At 35.1% G+C, this 18550-nt stretch overlaps 2 protein-coding genes across 2 annotated transcripts; both read left to right on the plus strand.

The window, feature by feature from the left end:
• The first annotated feature begins 3956 nt into the window (after positions 1 to 3956).
• Positions 3957 to 15038, plus strand: LOC125812885 (LEC14B protein-like). Its single transcript, XM_049492349.1, has 10 exons — positions 3957 to 4042; positions 6153 to 6672; positions 7079 to 7198; positions 10308 to 10385; positions 11253 to 11420; positions 12084 to 12161; positions 13041 to 13216; positions 13795 to 13953; positions 14069 to 14129; positions 14645 to 15038. The coding sequence occupies exons 2-10, from the start codon at positions 6181 to 6183 to the stop codon at positions 14834 to 14836; spliced, it is 1524 nt and encodes a 507-aa protein (XP_049348306.1). The 5' UTR covers positions 3957 to 4042; positions 6153 to 6180; the 3' UTR covers positions 14837 to 15038.
• Positions 15039 to 16653: 1615 nt separating this feature from the next.
• On the plus strand, positions 16654 to 18067 carry LOC125812877 (probable receptor-like protein kinase At5g20050). Its single transcript, XM_049492335.1, has one exon. It carries the CDS (start codon positions 16654 to 16656, stop codon positions 17989 to 17991), a length of 1338 nt encoding a protein of 445 aa, XP_049348292.1. The 3' UTR covers positions 17992 to 18067.
• Positions 18068 to 18550: the final 483 nt, after the last annotated feature.

The raw sequence follows: 18550 nt of genomic DNA on the forward strand, positions 1-18550 counted from the left end.
TAACTTTAATAACATACTTTTTGTGTTTAAATTTGATGGAATTCCATAACATACAACTTTAGTGAAGTAATGTAAATAAAATGATTCAACAAATAAAATCATATTTTATTTTAAAGTCTAACTAAATTAAATTCGTAATAGAAATTTCACTTTAAAAGATAAAAATCATTTTCAATAAAAAATGATTTCATGATGCTCAAGCGCAAAATCTAAGATTTTTGATATTCATTAACGTTCAGAACACTTACATAATTAACTCTTTTAATTCTTCTTTTATTGATCTATCAAACATTAGTTTTATTTATCTAACATTTTATATTTGATTACAACAATAATCAAGTATATCGGTATTAACTAAACATTATAATTTATGAATCGGGTGATAACATATGTAATGATTTCACACCTTCAAAATATCAAAATATACGTTAATATATATTGTCCCTCATCTTGTTGCTTCTCAATTTACAAAGTAAAAAATAAAATGACTCACAAATAAATAAAGTAACATGGTTCAATTTCTCAGCAAAATATATTTCAAGAGCTTAAAATTTAAGTAGTATTTATCATGACTAATTTTTCTTACAAAAGACGAACCTTGATATGTGATAATTTTTTTAAGATAAAAGAGAAGAGTTATCACGTAACAAAATATGATGCGTTAGAGCAGCATATTAGTATTTACATCACAGCCACTACTTCTCCCAAATTAAAGATTATTGTTGAATGTAAAGTTGAAATAATAGTCCAACCAAAGCCATTTCAACCCAAATTTGATCATAGGGAGAAGAGAGTAAAGAAAATACTAGCTAATTGGATTGTCAGCGGGGTAATTATCTGTTTTTTACTTATTTTGTGTTACTGTATATAAAATATTGATGATTTTTTGTGTTTCTATTTATTTAAGATTTGTAATTTTTGTTATATAAAGGTTTCGGTTGACATATGGAATTAGAATTTGATCCAGAAAAAAAAATTGTCTTTTGAAAAACGAATGGCGGATATGAACGTTGAACTCAAAAAAAGTATGAAGAATAGCCGATAGGCTGAAGTACATATTGCTCAGTTGGAAAGGAACGGTTAAGAAATACCAGGAAATGCTTATTGCTAACCTCGAAAAAGTTTTGAAGAAAAAAATGAAGAAATAGAACCAAATTGCTAAGTTTCAGAAAGAGGGCTTGACTCAAACAAAACGGGCAATGAATCCCAACGATACGGCCTAGTTAAGACATATTGACAGACGATTTCACTTATTAATTAAAAACGAGTCATGATAAAGGAAAATCGCAAAATGAATCTTTAATTAAGTTGTACAAAACTTTATATAATTACAAAGAAGTTACACATGTACGCTTTACAACTTGAAAGAAGTGCAACAACTTTAAACTACATTAAAACCTCACTAAATTAATACTCGACAAATTAATAATCTCTTTAAGATAATATTTTCTTTTAGGTTTCAACTTGGGCTAATGGAAAAAATCACCCAGATAAGATAATAAAATAATATATTTTCAAAAGTCCCATGCATAAATATATGGTTCCATTAATATTATAAATTAATAATTCTTTAAAAGTACAAATATATCTAAAACAATATAGTGAAATATGAGTCTATTGTGTGTTTTTTTGTTAAAATTTAAATTTAGTTGAAGCTCATCTCTAACTTTTCTTGTTGCATCCAAAAGTTCTGGTATTGTCTTTTCTAACTGTTCCATAAAATTGTAAAGAGTTCTAGATGCGATAAGTGTTTCCTTACATGTAATTGGTTCCAAAGGTATTGTATTATCTTCAACTTCATTACACTACACCAAAAATGATCTTTAGCGGCAACTAATTAACGACAATGGCTTAATTGCTGCTAAATATGTACTTTTAGCTGCAATTAACACTCTTTATAAATGTTTCTCCTATAATGACATTAGATCCCATGACAAATAACTAATGTCGGTAAAGACTTTAACACTCTTTGTTAATGCATATACTTATTGTCGCTAAAAGATTAAAGATGTTTTTGTTGTAGTGTCATCAACATTGATGTATTCATTATAAATTTACTTTTATGTGAATTCAATAAAATATGATACGTAAATTAGTAAGATACAATGATTTTTATGTAATCAAAATTAACCGTTGAATCACAAAATACTCTTTAAATTAATTAATATTAATTTATCGATAAGATAATACCTCTACAAAATAATAATATTTTATAGTCCCACCTATATTAATTTAGTGAGGTTTTACTGTATATACATTTTAGCTATCCAAACAAACAAAGTAAAGAAAGAAAAAAATCACGATCACACAATAAATATGATCACACCAAATTGAATTATTTTTAAGATATGTAAAGGGATATATCCGACCGATTCTTACTAAAGGGATCACCCATGCCATATAAATAATATTTCATAATCAAATGGTCTCTCTCATATTAATTATTCGCAAGTATAAACTATCATTTATAACTATCCAATTACTAAGTTAACTTTAATTTATTACTCCTAAATACATCCTAAAAGAAGATGAAAAGTTATGTAAAATTCCATGAGTTTCTCTTAATGTATTCCACTATATTTATTTAGTTAAGAACTTAAAATATATTGCTATCTATCTTTTAACTCAAAGTTCATTTCAAAATATTTCTGTTCTTTCTAATTTTTGGTTTTTGAGTACATGCAAATATCATAAATTCGTAATCAATAAGAATGTGTCATTATGGTTCAATCTTTCAAGATACACCACTTTATGCGATATATATCGACAAGATACACCACTTTACGTGATGTGTATCGGTCGGATACATCATTTTACGTGATGTATTGAGACGTACGCAATGTATTGGGATGTTGAGTGATGTATCCGAAACCGTGACGCGGTGTATTGGGGCATTAAGGAATGTATCCAAAATCGGGACGCGATGTATCAGGACGTTTTGGGATGTATCCGGATTCCACTAAATTTAAGAATTTTTTGTAATTTAAAAAAGAATAAGAATATGATGTAATTAGCTCTTAACACTATGAGATTTGTGTAAAATCCCCTTTTTATTTCTATGAACTATCTACCTGGGCTTCCAAATTGTTGTCATTTTTCTATGAACCATCCATCAACTTCCAAATGAATTTTTGTTGCATGTAGGAAAAAGTTTAGAGCTAAAAGCTTTTCCTTTCAAAATTGGCTTAGATGCCTTTACGGGTGTTGAATGGGTGGATCAGATTAAATTTGAATGAAGTTAAATGAAGCAAATTATTGAGTCAAGCTTCGATTCATTTAAAATTTGTTTAGGTCAAAATGGATTAGAACAACAGATAACTCAACTTATCGACAACCTCTATAGGTAATAATACAATCAAAACAACAAACTAAACCTACAAAAAAAATGAAAATTTATTTTCAAGCTTTGGTATTGGTACACGAAGATTAGAAAAATTGAACCAATTAAACCATAGGATGGTTTAGTCAAAGGCAACACATGTTTGAAAAGAATTAGGAAACTTGTTAAGTTAAATGGAAAAAGAAAAGAAAATGACGAGGGATTCAAGCAATATTTACTAGTCCTTTGAAATAAAATAAGATAAAATAACCCATTGAAATAGAGAGAGAGAAAAAAAATAGCCCAAACTAACTCGTCATATACCCGTTAATCAATGTGAACAAATTATCTCAAGTCAATTCGTTTTTTTATGAAGTATTTTTTCAGATTTCGATGGAATTTTTTGGTGTTTAGGTTTAATATTTCTTATGATTAAATTCAACTATAAGAGTTCAATAAATATATAACAGAGACTAAAAACATTCACATTAAACAAATTTAAAAGGACTAAAACTGTTCAAAAATAATACTTTAGGGACTACTTTTGAACCTACTACCAAAAGTAAGGAAGAGATCATTTATGTCATTTTCTCAATATCTCTGTTAGGTGTTTCACATGTCCACCAAAAAAAAAAAAAAAAAAAGAGAAATGAAGGAAGAGTTAAGAGTAAACACGAAGTGAAAAATTGGTAATTTTAAACAACTCCAAGATTTAGCAATCAGGTTTGAAAAGTTTTGATTTTTTCAGTTTATTCACTTTTTCATATAGATATGCAAATTTTACAGAATTCTTGATTTTCCCTTTTTTCTGCTATGCTTAATTGCTTGTGAGAAGTCAGCTCTGATAGAGTTTCTATATAATCAAAATGTCTGTAGAAAGTGTTAATCTCATATGGGATTTTGCTAATTTCATTTCGAATGGTGAAGTTGAAGTAAAAAAAAAATGATTTTGAGCAAATTTACATAAATCTTGGCTTGTTTTCATTTTGAATAGCAAAGTTTGGATTTTGAGCTATGTCCCCCTCCCCCCTCCTAGTGCCGGAACCAGTATTTTCACTAAGGAGGTTCAAAATACGAAGAAGTTCGAAGGATTCAGTCTACTCTATATATATATGATATATATTAAAAATATTTTACTTTGTATATACAATGTAATTTTTCACTGAAGGGAGTTTGGATGAACCCCTCGTCCCTACCCAGCTCCGCTCCTACCCCTACCCCTCATTATTGCTAATTCACAGAATTCTTGGTTTTCCCTTTGTCTACTTTGTTCAGTTTCTTGTAAAAACATCAGCTTTAATGGAATTTATACGCCCAATACAGTCTCTGGTTCATGATATACTTGTTGTAATATGTTGAGCTAAAGATGATATTTTTCTGCCTTCTAAAAAATTTTTGGATGTTAGACAATATTTGGTTTTTCATTTAAAAGAGTTGAGCTAAATATTTTGAACTTTGAGCTATATTATCCCTTCATGATTGCATATTCACATTAGTCTTGGTTTATTCCTTGTTGGTTTTGCTCAATTGCTTGAAAAAACATCAGCTTTAATGGAACTTATATCCCTAAGACAATCTCTATATAGTGAAAGGCGTGGCAAGAGAGCGAGTTCGACTCGCGAGAGGAAAAGTTTTCAGATGAGATGGACCACTAGTATCTCTGCTGAATTATGTTAAGCTAAAGATGGTATTTTTCACACTTCATAGAAAAGTTTGCTATTAAACAAAATTTCCTTCTCTTTTAGAATAGCAGAGTTCAGCTTAGACTTTTCGATTTTGAGCTATATAGCCCTTTCAACAACAACAACATACCCAGTGTAATCCCATATATGGGGTCTAGGGAGAGTAGAGTGTATACAAACCTTACCCCTACCTCGTGGAGGTAGAGGCTGTTTCCGGAAGACCCTCGGCTCAAGTAACGCATATCAAAGCTAGGAGAAAAGAAACATACAAAATCAAAGAGGACATAGTAAATCATAAGGAAAACATTGCATAGCATAGCAACAACCAAATAACTCGATAACCGAAGCACAAGAAACAACATGTAGTAACATGAATCGGAGGACCGGGAACTAGGAGAATAATGCTACTACTATTGGTAAAGAATGAGAAACATGTATATTGCCCCGTTGTGATTGCAAATTCACATAAACCTTGGCTTCCCATTTATCTGCTTTGTTCAATAGCTTGTAACATCAGCTTGGATGGAACTTATACACCCAATAAAATCTCTGTATATTAATATCTCTACTATTTTGTTGAGCCGAAGGTGGCAGTTTCTGCCTTCTAAAGAGAATTTGCATGTTAGACGTGTTGGGTTTCATTTAGAATAGCAAACTTGAGCTAATTTTCTTGAATTAACTCCTCCTAAGAATTGCCAAATAGTGGTGTAGGATAGCAGTAGGTTGATGGCTAGTCAAAAACAGTCTTAACAATTATGAATCTCTAGTATACTCTATTAAGAAGAACGAGTACGGACGATCCATAGAGCTGATCTGACTAGTTTGGGATTGAGGTGTTGTTGATTAATTTGTTGAAGCTCCTCTGAAGCATTTGTCATGGCTTCTTCATTTTATTTCCTTTTCTGTATTGCTTTGGACTATTTTTTTCCTTGAGCTGAGGGTCTATCAAAAATAACATCTCTACTTCAAGGTAGGGGTAAGGTGTGTGTACACTCTACCCTCCCCAGAACCAACTTTGTGGGATTACACCGCGTATGTTGTTGTTGGTCCTCTGTAGTGTGGTTTTTATGGTTTCTAAATAAAACAACATCATTTCCCATATACACTGGTCTTGATTAATGTATTCTGTGTGTTTCCACCATTTTTGGCAGGTTTGGCATGGTAGGAACTTGATTATGGATGATATGGTACTTCAAAGCGTCTCTCAGACAATCACCCCGTACTGTCTTACATGTGAAAATGTATTTTGATTTCTTACATTCAGAGTCCATTGAAGACATGGGGTATTCTCTAAGTAGGTTAGAAGTAGAGACCGGACACTTTGATGGTTCAAGTTCCAATCACGGGGTTGCTAGCAGTGTTCATCACGACAGACCAGCAAATTATTTGGACCATGAAATTTCTCAACTTACTAAGCTTAGATCAGGGCCCCATGAAAATCTCAGTAGAATCCTACCCGGGAAAAAGGAAGTTCCTGTGTCCACATTCAAGATGTTAGCTGCTCGAGAAGCCAATATTTCCGGTAGAGGAAGGTTTTCGAAGGCAGATTGTTGTCATGTTCTAAGTAAATATTTGCCGGTTAGTGGTCCTTGGATTGTGGACCAGATGGAAACCAGGGCTTATGTATCACACTTTTCAGCAGATGGTTCCCTTTTTGTTGCTGCCTTTCAGGTACTAGCAGTAGTTTATATTGTATTTTTGTAGCATTGAGAAGATTAGGCATTGACATGTGTCAGTATTACATTTTTGTCTTTTAAGATTTCCATATCTAAGTCAGCTTCAAGCAAAAAAAACACACTAGGTGATTTATTCCCATCTGTCCTAGCCTTGCCTTGGTGGACAGTATTACTTGGTCTCTGTTGCTAATGGGAGGTGCCAGGTATCCCGTGGAATTAGTCGAGGTGCGCTAAAGCTGGCCCAAAACATCACAGTCATAAAAAAAACTTTTCCATATCGAATCAGAAGCCTGTTTTTTTTAATATGAAATCCCAAAGTTCTCTAAAGACTACACTCTTAACAATGCATTAGACAGATTTGAGTTGTGTTGCATTCTGATGCTTCTTCTTGTCTAAAACAGGGAAGCCATATTAGAATATACAATGTGGAAAGAGGGTGGAAAGTTCACAAGAATATTCATGCAGAAAGTTTGAGATGGACAGTTACTGATACATCTCTTTCTCCGGATCAACGTCATTTGGTGAGTTTCTATTGTACAGACGAATCAAGTTTGCAACTGCTAAATTTTGCTTTGTTTTTTGTTTCAGGCTTCAGTTTTTCTCTTTTCATAGGAGGCATAGTGCAGATAAACACATTTTCTTTTCTTTTTTTACTTTTTATGACGGTGGTGTTTAGGCGAGCTTGCTCACCTCGACTATTCTACCCAATACTTGGTACCTCACACCAAGTCCAACACAGGTATCAGGTAACTTTGCCCAGTGCCCACCAAGGTTTATGCTGGTTGGAAGGCCTCGTGGGAAGGCCTCCACTGGGAGTTGACCTTGAGACCTCTTGGTTATCCTCCTGCTTCTTTGACCACTGGGACACACCTGGGTACGCTAAGCATATTGTCTTTATGCATGTATGATTTTTCATTTTGTATATAGATGGCAATGGGGCGGGACGGGACGGGGTGGTTGCGGTGCAGGTTTGGTCTAAATCTTTTAAGACTTAACCCGCCGCGCTTTGCGTAGCAGTTTTTAAAATATTTTTAACTAGCCCCGTCCTGCCCTGCCCCCCATAGCAAAAACTTTCCTTTTTCTTTTTCATTCTATCATTTAACCTAAACTAACCTGCTCAATGTTTTAGTTTTCCAAAAATGGAGAGTTTAATAATCATTAATTACTCAAAAAGTTTAACTAAATCTTTTCTAAATCAAATTTCAATAATTTAAGTAGTTTAATTTTTTTTTTTTTTAATAGTTCTTACTCATGAGCCACCTTATAATCTAGGATACTTCTAACTCCATGTGTTTGAGAAATCATTGGAAATATGTTTGTGCTATTAAATCCTCTCCTCTGTGACATACTCTCTGTCTCTCTCTTCCTGATCCCAATTTAGTTTTACTATGCTAGACTTACTTGGAAGATCAACAATAATGACTTTGAATAGAGACATAATTTTTGAAGGTTGTTAGAGACATGATAAATAATGGATGATATTTGTAAATTGGGATGGTCTATAATGTAACATGAAGGACAAAGCAATATAATGGTATATATTCCTCTATTGGATTGAAATTGAAGACATGTCTCTTCGTTAAGAAAATTGGTGAAAATTGGGTAGACCAAAAGAACCTAGGGAAATGTCTAATGTAGTTGGTTGACTGTTGAGAACTGTAAAGATATGGTACCTGAGCCTAACTCAACCCCAAACTAGCTCATGAGGAGAGGATTTTCCAAGTCCATATAAGGAGACCATCAGTCTATTCCCCAACCAATATGGGACTTTTACCCACTCTAACAAGAACCATAAGGTTTCGGGTTCAAATCCTAGCGGAGGCAAAACTATTAGGTGATTTCTTCCTATCCAAGTCAGGTACTTATGGTGGTGGGAGGTAGGCAGGTTGCAGGTATCTCAAACACCACAGTTATTAAAAAAATTGGGTGACCAAAAGGGAAAGTAGTTGAACTAAAATTGCGACAATGAGGACACTTGACAAGCTATTATTAATTAGGGAGATGAAATCAAATTAATTAGGTAGGTGTAACGAAATTAATTCCATTCTACACAGTTATTTGCAAGGGATTGTTTGGATATAGAATGTTATCCTACTTATCAAAACATTAGCTGTCATTACTACGAGCATTTCATGTTACATATATATTCAGTCATGTGTGTTCTGTTTCTCCATTTGTGACATTTGAAGGGTTTAGTTAAAATATGTTCAAGAATGACTTTGAAAAGAGGCATGTGGTTCAAATCCCAGCAGAGACGAAAACACTAGGGGATCTCATCCAATCTGTTCAAGCCTTGCCCGATACTTGTGCTGGTGGCAGGTAGTAGTTACCCCGTGGAATTAGTTGAGTTGCACGAAAGTTGGCCCGAACACCATAATTATCAAAAAGATAAAAAAAGAGGCATGTGTTTTGTTCAAAACTGCTGTGGTCTAAAATTCTTTCAGATTTCTTTTTCTCTTGAAAATTTTATTATACTGGGGGATTCGGAAAGGGGGATACTGAGAATTGAACGGACACCTATTTTGTGGTGACTCCCACTGATATCACGAGACCATAAGCATTGGTGGTTAAGTTCTTTCAGAGTTTGTACAGCTATTTTTGGTGTCTTTCACAAAAGGTAAAAACAAATTATCTTTGTTGTTGAAGGAGCTTCATCACTGTTGTTATCTCAATCTGTTCTGGTGTTGCTAATTCTGCTATACATTTAGAATATAAGGCTATTGGAAATTGAGAGAATTACATGAAATTCAAGGAACTCCAAAGTGAAACCAGCTTTAGAGAATCTTAAGTTGCACATTAGATCGAAAGGTAGACCGGGACCACTGCAACTTAAGCTGATAGCAAATGGACATTGACCACTGACCAGTAACTTCTGACTAATAGAATCTAAGCTAAGATATTACTTCAACTAATAGAATCTAAATTAAGATATTACTTCTAGATTTGCATTACTAGGTGAGATAGGATTGAGAACGAAGATATTGGGCACAAGGTGGGAGAGGGTCTCTGTGGTGGGCAATGTGAGGGAAGTGAGACTGAAATATTCGGGCATGTGAAGACGAGATATCCAGATGCCCAAGTGCGGAGATGTGAGAGGTTGACTATGGTGGGTCTGAGTAGAGGTAGAGCCTAGAGGTAGGACGGCGTAGTATTTGGGAGAGGTGATTAGACAGGATCTGAAACACCTGCAGCTTACCGAGGACATGACCCTAGATAGGAGGATATGGAAGTCGAGGATCAGGGTAGAAGGTTAGTAGGTAGTTGCGCTGTCTAGTTTCCCTTATCAGTGATATTAGTATTTTTTTCCTCCTCCTGCTTTCTTCTACTTCTTATTATTGCCAGTTGTTTCCTTTACTTCGGCTATCATATTATTTATTGATGCTACTGGTATTCTCTACTGTATTCTTTTTTCATTCTTGTTTATTATGCTTTACTTGAGCTGATGATCTATTGGAAACAACCTCCCTACCCTCATTAGGTAGGGGTAAGGTTGCGTACACACCACCCTCCTCAGACCCCACTTGTGGGATTTTATTGGGTATGTTGTTATTGTAGAATGATAAATTTACACTTTATCACAGAGTATATTTATATTTGTGTTGTAGAGTAACACTTGTGTTGCTTTTGCAGGTGTATGCTACCATGTCACATATCGTACATATTGTAGACGTAGGATCTGCTGCCACTGAATCTGTAGCCAACATCACAGTACGGCGGTCAATCTCTCTTTCTTTAGAGTTCTTATTACTCATATGCATAACAGCTTCATGGGATGGGACTGCAATATCTAGCAGTTATCACTTAGAAGTATCATTTCTAAGCCCTTTTAGGCCTAGGAACAGATATTCAGTTCTGTTCGTCTTGTGGATAATTATAACTCCAGCAAGGCAGCAGTAGTTGCACATCTCTGTGTTAAAGGTTTCAATTATTTAAAGAATGAGTCGTTTAATACTTGAGGCGCAATTTAACCAAGTTTTGTATTTGATTTTGATATGATGCTCTTTTTTTTTTTTGGATACACATCTCTCTTTATGAACTATTAAAAAAACTGGACTTAACTCTGAAAGCAGTAACTAAGTCAAGTATGAAAGAATATCGTTTTCCTTTTCTGGAAATGGATTCCGAACAAGTTACTTATTTCAGAGAGTTTGACTTGTTATAAGGTGTTGTTTGTACATTAAAGCTGTTTGATATGAAGTTTTGTGTGGGTAATCTATCTTTTGATAAAAATTAATGCATTGAGTATTTTTCCTATGGCATTGGTTCACAAATGACAGTTCCCCAAAGCTGTGGGATTTAGATGAATTCAGATGTACCTTACTTGATATCTTAGATCCTGTAAGTTAAGGAGCTTGCTGGAGTTTTGATTGCATTATTATATGCTACTACCATTAATATTTGGCTTAAAAGATTAGGTCCAAAAAGGATTATTAGAAATTTGATAGGAGTAACATATGCAACTACCAAGATTGCGGTCTGGGCTATATATTAGTCTGTTATAGTGACAACTTAATACTAACTCACTGTCATCTTTTTGTTTTTATGAAAACTTAATGTTGGCTCACTTAAATGCAGGAAATTCATGATGGTTTGCTTTTGTCTGCTGACAATGATGATTTTGGAATCTTCTCTGTGAAATTTTCTACTGAAGGTCGGGAAGTTGTTGCTGGAAGTAGTGATGATGCGATCTATGTTTATGATCTTGAAGCAAACAAACCCTCCCTTCGAATAGCCGCACACAATGTATGAATATACTTATAATAGATGTGTGTCACAAATCTCTTTCTTGTGAAGCATTTTTTAAAAAAAAAATCTGTTTGCTACATCCAGTACATCTGTTTGACAATTATGAAGCTAATAATTATTCTTCTTGGGCTTGTTTTAGTAGTCATATTTAAAGACGTGCTCTTTTCTTGGCAAGACAATAACTTTTTGTTATTCAAAAACATGTTCACCAAGACAAGGAGGTTTCACCTCCTCTTCCTTCATGATCTGGTGATGATTCTGATGAAGTCATCATTCTCATCGAGTCCTAGTAAATACGTGTTTGCTTTGAAGTAAATTATTCTGAGCGCTCTGCTGTAAGAAGCGGTGTGGCTGAACTAGCTTTTCCTGAAGTTCCTCACTAAAGTCATCACTAAGTAGATTTGATCATTAAATTTCTCAATAGCCTATTCAGTGAGTGAATTGCTTGACACCATTTAATCATTTCTAGTACAATATATCTGCATGAAAAATCTGAATTGTAAATTTCAGTACATCTGTGTCTAGATATACCGGGCAAGTATTCTCCAATTTAATACACCAGTTGAGGAATTCTCATATATTTGCTTTTTGTGGATACACAAGATTTCAATTTGTCTCTATAACTTTCTGTTGATGAGCTGAAATAATTTTCTGTTGCAGTCTGATGTCAATTCTGTATGTTTTGCTGACGAAAGTGGCCATCTCATTTATTCTGGAAGTGATGACAATCTGTGTAAGGTGATCATCATCCTATCTTACTTTGGAAGAAATGCTTAAGAATCAAGGTCTCCTTCTGAAAGATGCTAATAGAAGATACTTGTTGAATTAATGATAAAATGACAAAACAGAGGGATAGTATTGGACTATGAACCTATGGGAAGAGTCATTATGCATACTTCCTTTTGATACCATATCTATGTACATTAGAAAATATTTGCACTTTCTCTCTTTTGTTGGGGACGGAAGAGCTAGGTTGGGGGGTTGTGGAGTAATCATTGAGGCTCTGAGTGATTTGAGGCCGAGGAACTGATGCTAAATCTTCTAATATTCTGCTGGGTGGTATCTTGATTCATTTTGTGTAACCTGTTTAGCTTACTGAGGACATGACCTTAGATATGAAGGTTTGGAGGTCGATGATTACGGTAGAAGGGTGGTAGGTAGCGGAAAGTTGTCGTACTTTTACGTAGGAGAGGCAGGGGGCTAGTCTCCTCTTTTCATCTTCTCCTTATTTGGTATTCAAGTAGTATCTCACTCTTCATTTTTACTATTACCAGTTGCTTCATTTGCTTTGTTTATCTTGCTATTTGGTTATCATTATTTTTCTTTCAATCCTGCTTTATTACTTCTTTTGAGCCGAGAGTCTATTCGAAACAACTTCTCTACCCCACAAAGGTAGGGATAAGGTCTGTGTACCTCTTACCCTCCCCAGACCCCACTTGTGGGGTTAAACTGCGTATGTTGTTGTTCGTAACAGAATGCAGAGCTCTTCTTGATCCTCTAAGGACCAAATAATTTGAGTCTGGATGAATTAATATATGTCTATGTATGCTTCCATGATATTTATTTCATGAGTTCAGGTCTCTTTTTTATGAGTAACGAGGTTGTTGCTCTGTGTAGGTCTGGGATAGACGTTGCTTTAGGGCCAAAGAAAAGCCAGCCGGAGTCCTGATGGGACACGTAGAAGGCGTTACGTTCCTTGATAGTCGGGGGGATGGTCGTTATTTCATTTCTAATAGTAAAGATCAGTCCATCAAGCTCTGGGATATCCGCAAAATGTCTTCTCATGCTGCTCGGTATGTTTATTTTCTGGCTATGCATCTCCTCTATGATTCTTCTTCGTGATGGTCTATGCCTATTATTTTTTGGTTTACTAATAAGATTAGGGGAGATATGAACCTAGTACAATACATGAGATTCAATGAGATTTATTTTTATTAATACATGAATCAGATTAAATTCACGAAAACCAATTTTTACATATCTTATGACCAACTAAGTTGCTCGGCCTCTTTGTTTTTGGTGCCGCACCAGTGTCGACACAACATGGGTGTGGGTGTGGATGTGGGATCCATACCGGATTTGGTCAACTGATTTTGGGTACTTTGACCGAAATCAACGGAGAAATTCGGGATAGATACAATGTTTTGGTTCTTATCTATTGTTTTTTGTACTTCCATTGCTTTTTTTTGGACTATTTTTCCTTGAGCCGATGGTTTATCGGAAACAGCCTCTCTACCTCCCAAGGTAGGGGTAAGGTCTGCATACACATTGCCCTTCCAAACCCCATTTGTGGGGATTACACTGGATATGTTGTTGTTTCACTTGCTTACTTATATGACTAAACAAGACACATACACTTCCTTGTTTTCAGCAATATCTGGTTCAGGAATTATGAGTGGGACTATAGATGGATGGACTACCCTGCTCAAGCTAGAGACGTGAAGCACCATTATGATCAGTCAATATCCACTTATAAGGGTCATTCTGTATTGCGTACTCTAATTCGCTGCTACTTCTCACCAGAATATAGGTTAGTGCTAGAAAATATGCTGCATTGACTCTCTGTTTTTTCCCTATGACAACTTCCAGTTACCCTTATTTTGGCGTAGTACGTATTTAAATATTTCTTGGGTTATATTTTACAGCACTGGGCAGAGATACATTTACACGGGATCCCATGATGCCTGCATTTACATCTATGATTTGGTAAGTATGAGGCTATACATCAACTTATTTATCTCTAAAAGGAATTTCTTACGAGATCACCCCTTTCATTCTGGGGTGACGGAGGGATTGTACAATTCGAGCCATTCTAGAATAGGATGATTTCCGGCCAATCCTTATACCTTTTTCTTGTCTAAATGATATCCTAGGATATTTAATGAAACTCGAGTGATTTTGTGGTTAGAAAGATTAGTTTAATGACTTTCTTGCAATTATACTATAAAGGATCATTTTGTATGTGCCTATGCGGGATGAGATAGACAAGGATATCCCACCTTCTATATGGGATAACTAATTCCATCATTTTATTGGGATAATATAATCCCAGGACTAATTAATACCTATAACTAAACACGGGAAAAATTTCTCCTGCATTTTATCTCGGGATTATTATCCTTACCCCCATACCAAATGACCCCTAAGGTTTTGTGTGACCCTAATTTCTGAAGAATTCTTCTTATCGATACGTGTTATGTAACGATGCTCTTGGTTTCTAGGTAAGTGGAGAGCAAGTCGCGAAATTGCAGCACCACCGGTCGACCATTAGAGATTGTAGCTGGCACCCTACTTATCCAATGCTTGTTAGCTCTTCTTGGGATGGAGATGTTGTCAAATGGGAATTCCCTGGAAATGGAGAAGCACCACTCCGTCCTAAAAGGAAGCAGATCCGAAGAAGGCATTTCTTTTAGATGCTATCTGCCCTCGGGGATTTCTCGGTTATCAAAGAAAAAACACGGTAATAACTTCACGGTGTTACACCAACATGTATAGTAACTGTGTGAACGCAAATTTTAGCTGAAACATGATAGATATTTTGATATACATGTATTGTACATAAATAAAGGCGAACATGTACATTGCATTTTGTAAATAGTACTCGGATCGTTTGGGGATCGTGTGATTCTGTATGTGTGGCTCGTACTGCAGGCTAAGCGGAAGAAAATGTAAGGTCGTGCATTAGCACTTCTGCAAGAAAAGGGATGTGCTAGGACGCAACAGCTTCTTGCATACAGATAAATTGAAGCTCAAATACAAGTATGAATTCATGTAGCTTAACTTGATGGTACCTTTTGTTCACATAGGCAAATTCAGGATTTTATTTGATGGTGTTAGTCTTTACGTTTTTTAGCATTGAATTTATCGTGCTTTGTTGAAAATTTAGGGAGTATTTGCACGTATATGTATGGTTCAAATTAAAAGTATTGTGTTCAGATGAATTCGACCCGTTGCCTAAGAGTTGAATCTACAAACTCTTATGTATGACTAAAAAAATTTTAAAGGTAAAAAAACATCAATTTTTTGAATATATGCATGTATCTTGAATTTTATTTGCTTAAATAATTCTTGTTCTATTTCCTTGACTAATTCATATTCTTATAAATTGAAAAAGAAATGTTAAAACGATTAAATACTTGTGATAAAAGAAAGTTGAAATATTCCTAAGATTTGTTATTACTGATTAGTCAATAACCATAGTAGATGTCGACTGATAAAAGAATTGAGAAAGTCAATGGAAAGAGAAGAAAATTGCACATATAATAAACTAAATTTAGATTCCATTTACTAGCATCTAATGTCATGGTAAGTACCCTTCGTTTTTAACTAGAGGTCTCGGGCTTGACTATTCGAGTCCTGCCTTTGATATTTTGAGCGTTTTACCCCATAAATGGAATTTCAAATCATGTTCAAAGTTGTAGCCGGATGGTAAGTATCCCTTCATTCTTAACTAAAGATCTTGAATTTGACAACGGAAAAAAGGAGTCGCCTTTAATATTAATTACTGTTTTACCCCTAAAAATAAGATTTTATTATGCAAATTTGGATTAGTCAACCCCAAAACGAACATGATGTGGAAAAGTAATAGTAGGTAAACATCTTCAAATCATGTACGGAGCGGGTGATAAGTTCCCTTCCATCTTTAACTAAAGATCTCGTATTCAAGCCCCGATATTTGATTGCTTTACCCCCAAAAAATAAGACTTTAGTACTCGAATCTGAATTAGTCAACCCCATAACATACTCAATACCAAATAGGAAACAAAAAAAAACAGGACATTAATGTAGAAGAGTAATAGTAGGTGAACAACTTCAAATCATATCTAGATCAGATGGTAAGTTCTCTTTCATCCTTAATTAAATGTATCAAGTTCGAGCCCTGAATACAAATTTAAATTAGTCAAACCTCTGTTTACTAAACGTATCAGGTTCGAGCCTTGATTACGAATTAGAATTAGTCAGACCCCGATAACGGATAGAAAACAAAAAAGGAAAAAAGTGGAGACATTAATGTAGAAAGAGTATTAGTTGGTGAACATATTCAAACCGTGTGGTGAACACCTTCAAAAAAATTTAATAGTTTATCAAGTGGCTTTTAAAAAATAAATATACAGATAGTTACTTATGGGACCAGAAATAAATTCATAGTTTGCATAGTTTTGACTTATATTTTTTATTTTTGAATTTATAGTTTGATTAAAAAGTATGAAAATTTTATGATGATGAATTGATGGAGGACAAAAAAGTTTATTCCTTAGCCCTTTTACTTGTGATTTTATTGATCACACTCATCGTTATCGCACGTATAACGTTGAAATATTCGGAGACATTTTTTCTTATTTTCGGAGCTGATATCGCGTTGATTATTGGTGTCTTTGCTGGTGTTTTGATCCGAAGGAAGTTCAACAACAGGAGGTTATTGCTAGAAAATCAGTTAGACTCTGATGGACGCGAGCTGAGGATCGAGTATAGTTTCCTAAGGAAAGTAGCTGGTGTTCCAACAAGATTTAAGCTGAAAGAGCTCGAAGAAGCAACCAATAACTTTGGATCGTTGGTAGGACGTGGATCATCAGCTTGTGTTTTCAAAGGTGTGCTTAGTGATGGTGCATCAGTAGCTGTTAAAAGGATAGATGGAGAGGAACGTGGCGATAAGGAATTCAAATCAGAAGTTGCAGCTATTGCTAGTGTTCAACATGTTAATCTTGTACGTTTACTTGGATATTGTAGTGTTCCTCCATCAGGACCTCGATTTTTGGTTTACGAGTATATAGTTAATGGATCACTTGATAATTGGATTTTTCGAAAAAGGGGAATTCGAGGGTGTTTGTCGTTGGATTTGAGGTGTAGAGTTGGTCTAGATGTGGCTAAGGCACTTTCTTATTTGCATCATGATTGTAGATCGTGTATTTTACATCTCGATGTCAAGCCTGAGAATATACTTTTAGATGAGAATCATCGTGCTATTCTAGCTGATTTCGGGTTGTCTAAGTTGATGGGGAAAGATGAGAGTAGAGTTGTTACAACAATTAGAGGTACTCGGGGGTATTTAGCCCCCGAGTGGCTCCTGGAGAACGGGATTTCTGAGAAAAGTGATGTTTATAGCTACGGAATGGTGCTATTGGAGATGATTGGAGGGAGGAGAAATATTACTTTAGCTGAAAATGGAAAGAGTACCAATTCAAAGAGTAAGTTCAGCTATTTTCCTAAGATTGTGAGTGAGAAATTGGAGCAGGGAAAGATCATGGAAGTCGTGGACGAGAGGCTCGTCCACGAGGCAGCTACAGGAGGTGTAGCTGTAGAAATGCAAGTGAAAAGATTGGCGTGTGTGGCGTTGTCTTGCATCCAAGAACGGCCTAGTCTTAGGCCAACAATGGCACGAGTCGTGGAAATGTTGGAAGGTCGTGGGCCAGTAGAAGCGCCTAGACAAACGACAATGTTAATCCTCGATCTATTAGACGAGGGTGTGGATCATCATCCCGGGATACCTAGGGTTACTGCAGCCATGGCAAGATCTAGTGATACTAATTCGCTTCGCTCTTATACAATGTCTATCCTCTCAGGGAGGTAGTACCTACATAATACATAAGGGATTTCGTCTGCTTTCTGTCAAATTTTTCAATATCAATAGGTTGATTGTTTCTCGAGTGTTGTATCCTGAATCTGAAAGAGTGTACTTGAATTCTCCCCCTAACAAAAAAAAGTGTAAGAATTTGCTTTTGTTATATAGGTATATATATCTTTTCTACAACTCTTTTTGGTTCTTTTATTTTTTATTGCTTTTTTGGGATGCATAATTGCATCTATGAGGATACAATATTCTTGTTTACTTTTCCCAATCGATATACATAGATTATTCATGGATTATACTAGTTAAAAAGAAAGACATGTTCAAATTAATTAGAGTTGACTAGACTAACACCCCCCACCCCATCCCCACACACGGTAAGGAAACTGGATGTGGACAAGATAATATAGGGACCCAACAACGGGTGAAACAACAATTTGGTAGGTCTAACACCATTATATTCTATTACACATTTAGTTTTACTCTCCAATATTAGAGACGGATTCATGATTTAAGTTTTATTAGTTCAACCTTTAAGATTCTTAGCATTGAACCCATTGTA

This window comes from Solanum verrucosum, unplaced genomic scaffold (assembly GCF_900185275.1).
Source record: "Solanum verrucosum unplaced genomic scaffold, falcon-dt-bn FXZP01000144.1, whole genome shotgun sequence".
Classification (NCBI taxonomy): Eukaryota; Viridiplantae; Streptophyta; class Magnoliopsida; order Solanales; family Solanaceae; genus Solanum; species Solanum verrucosum.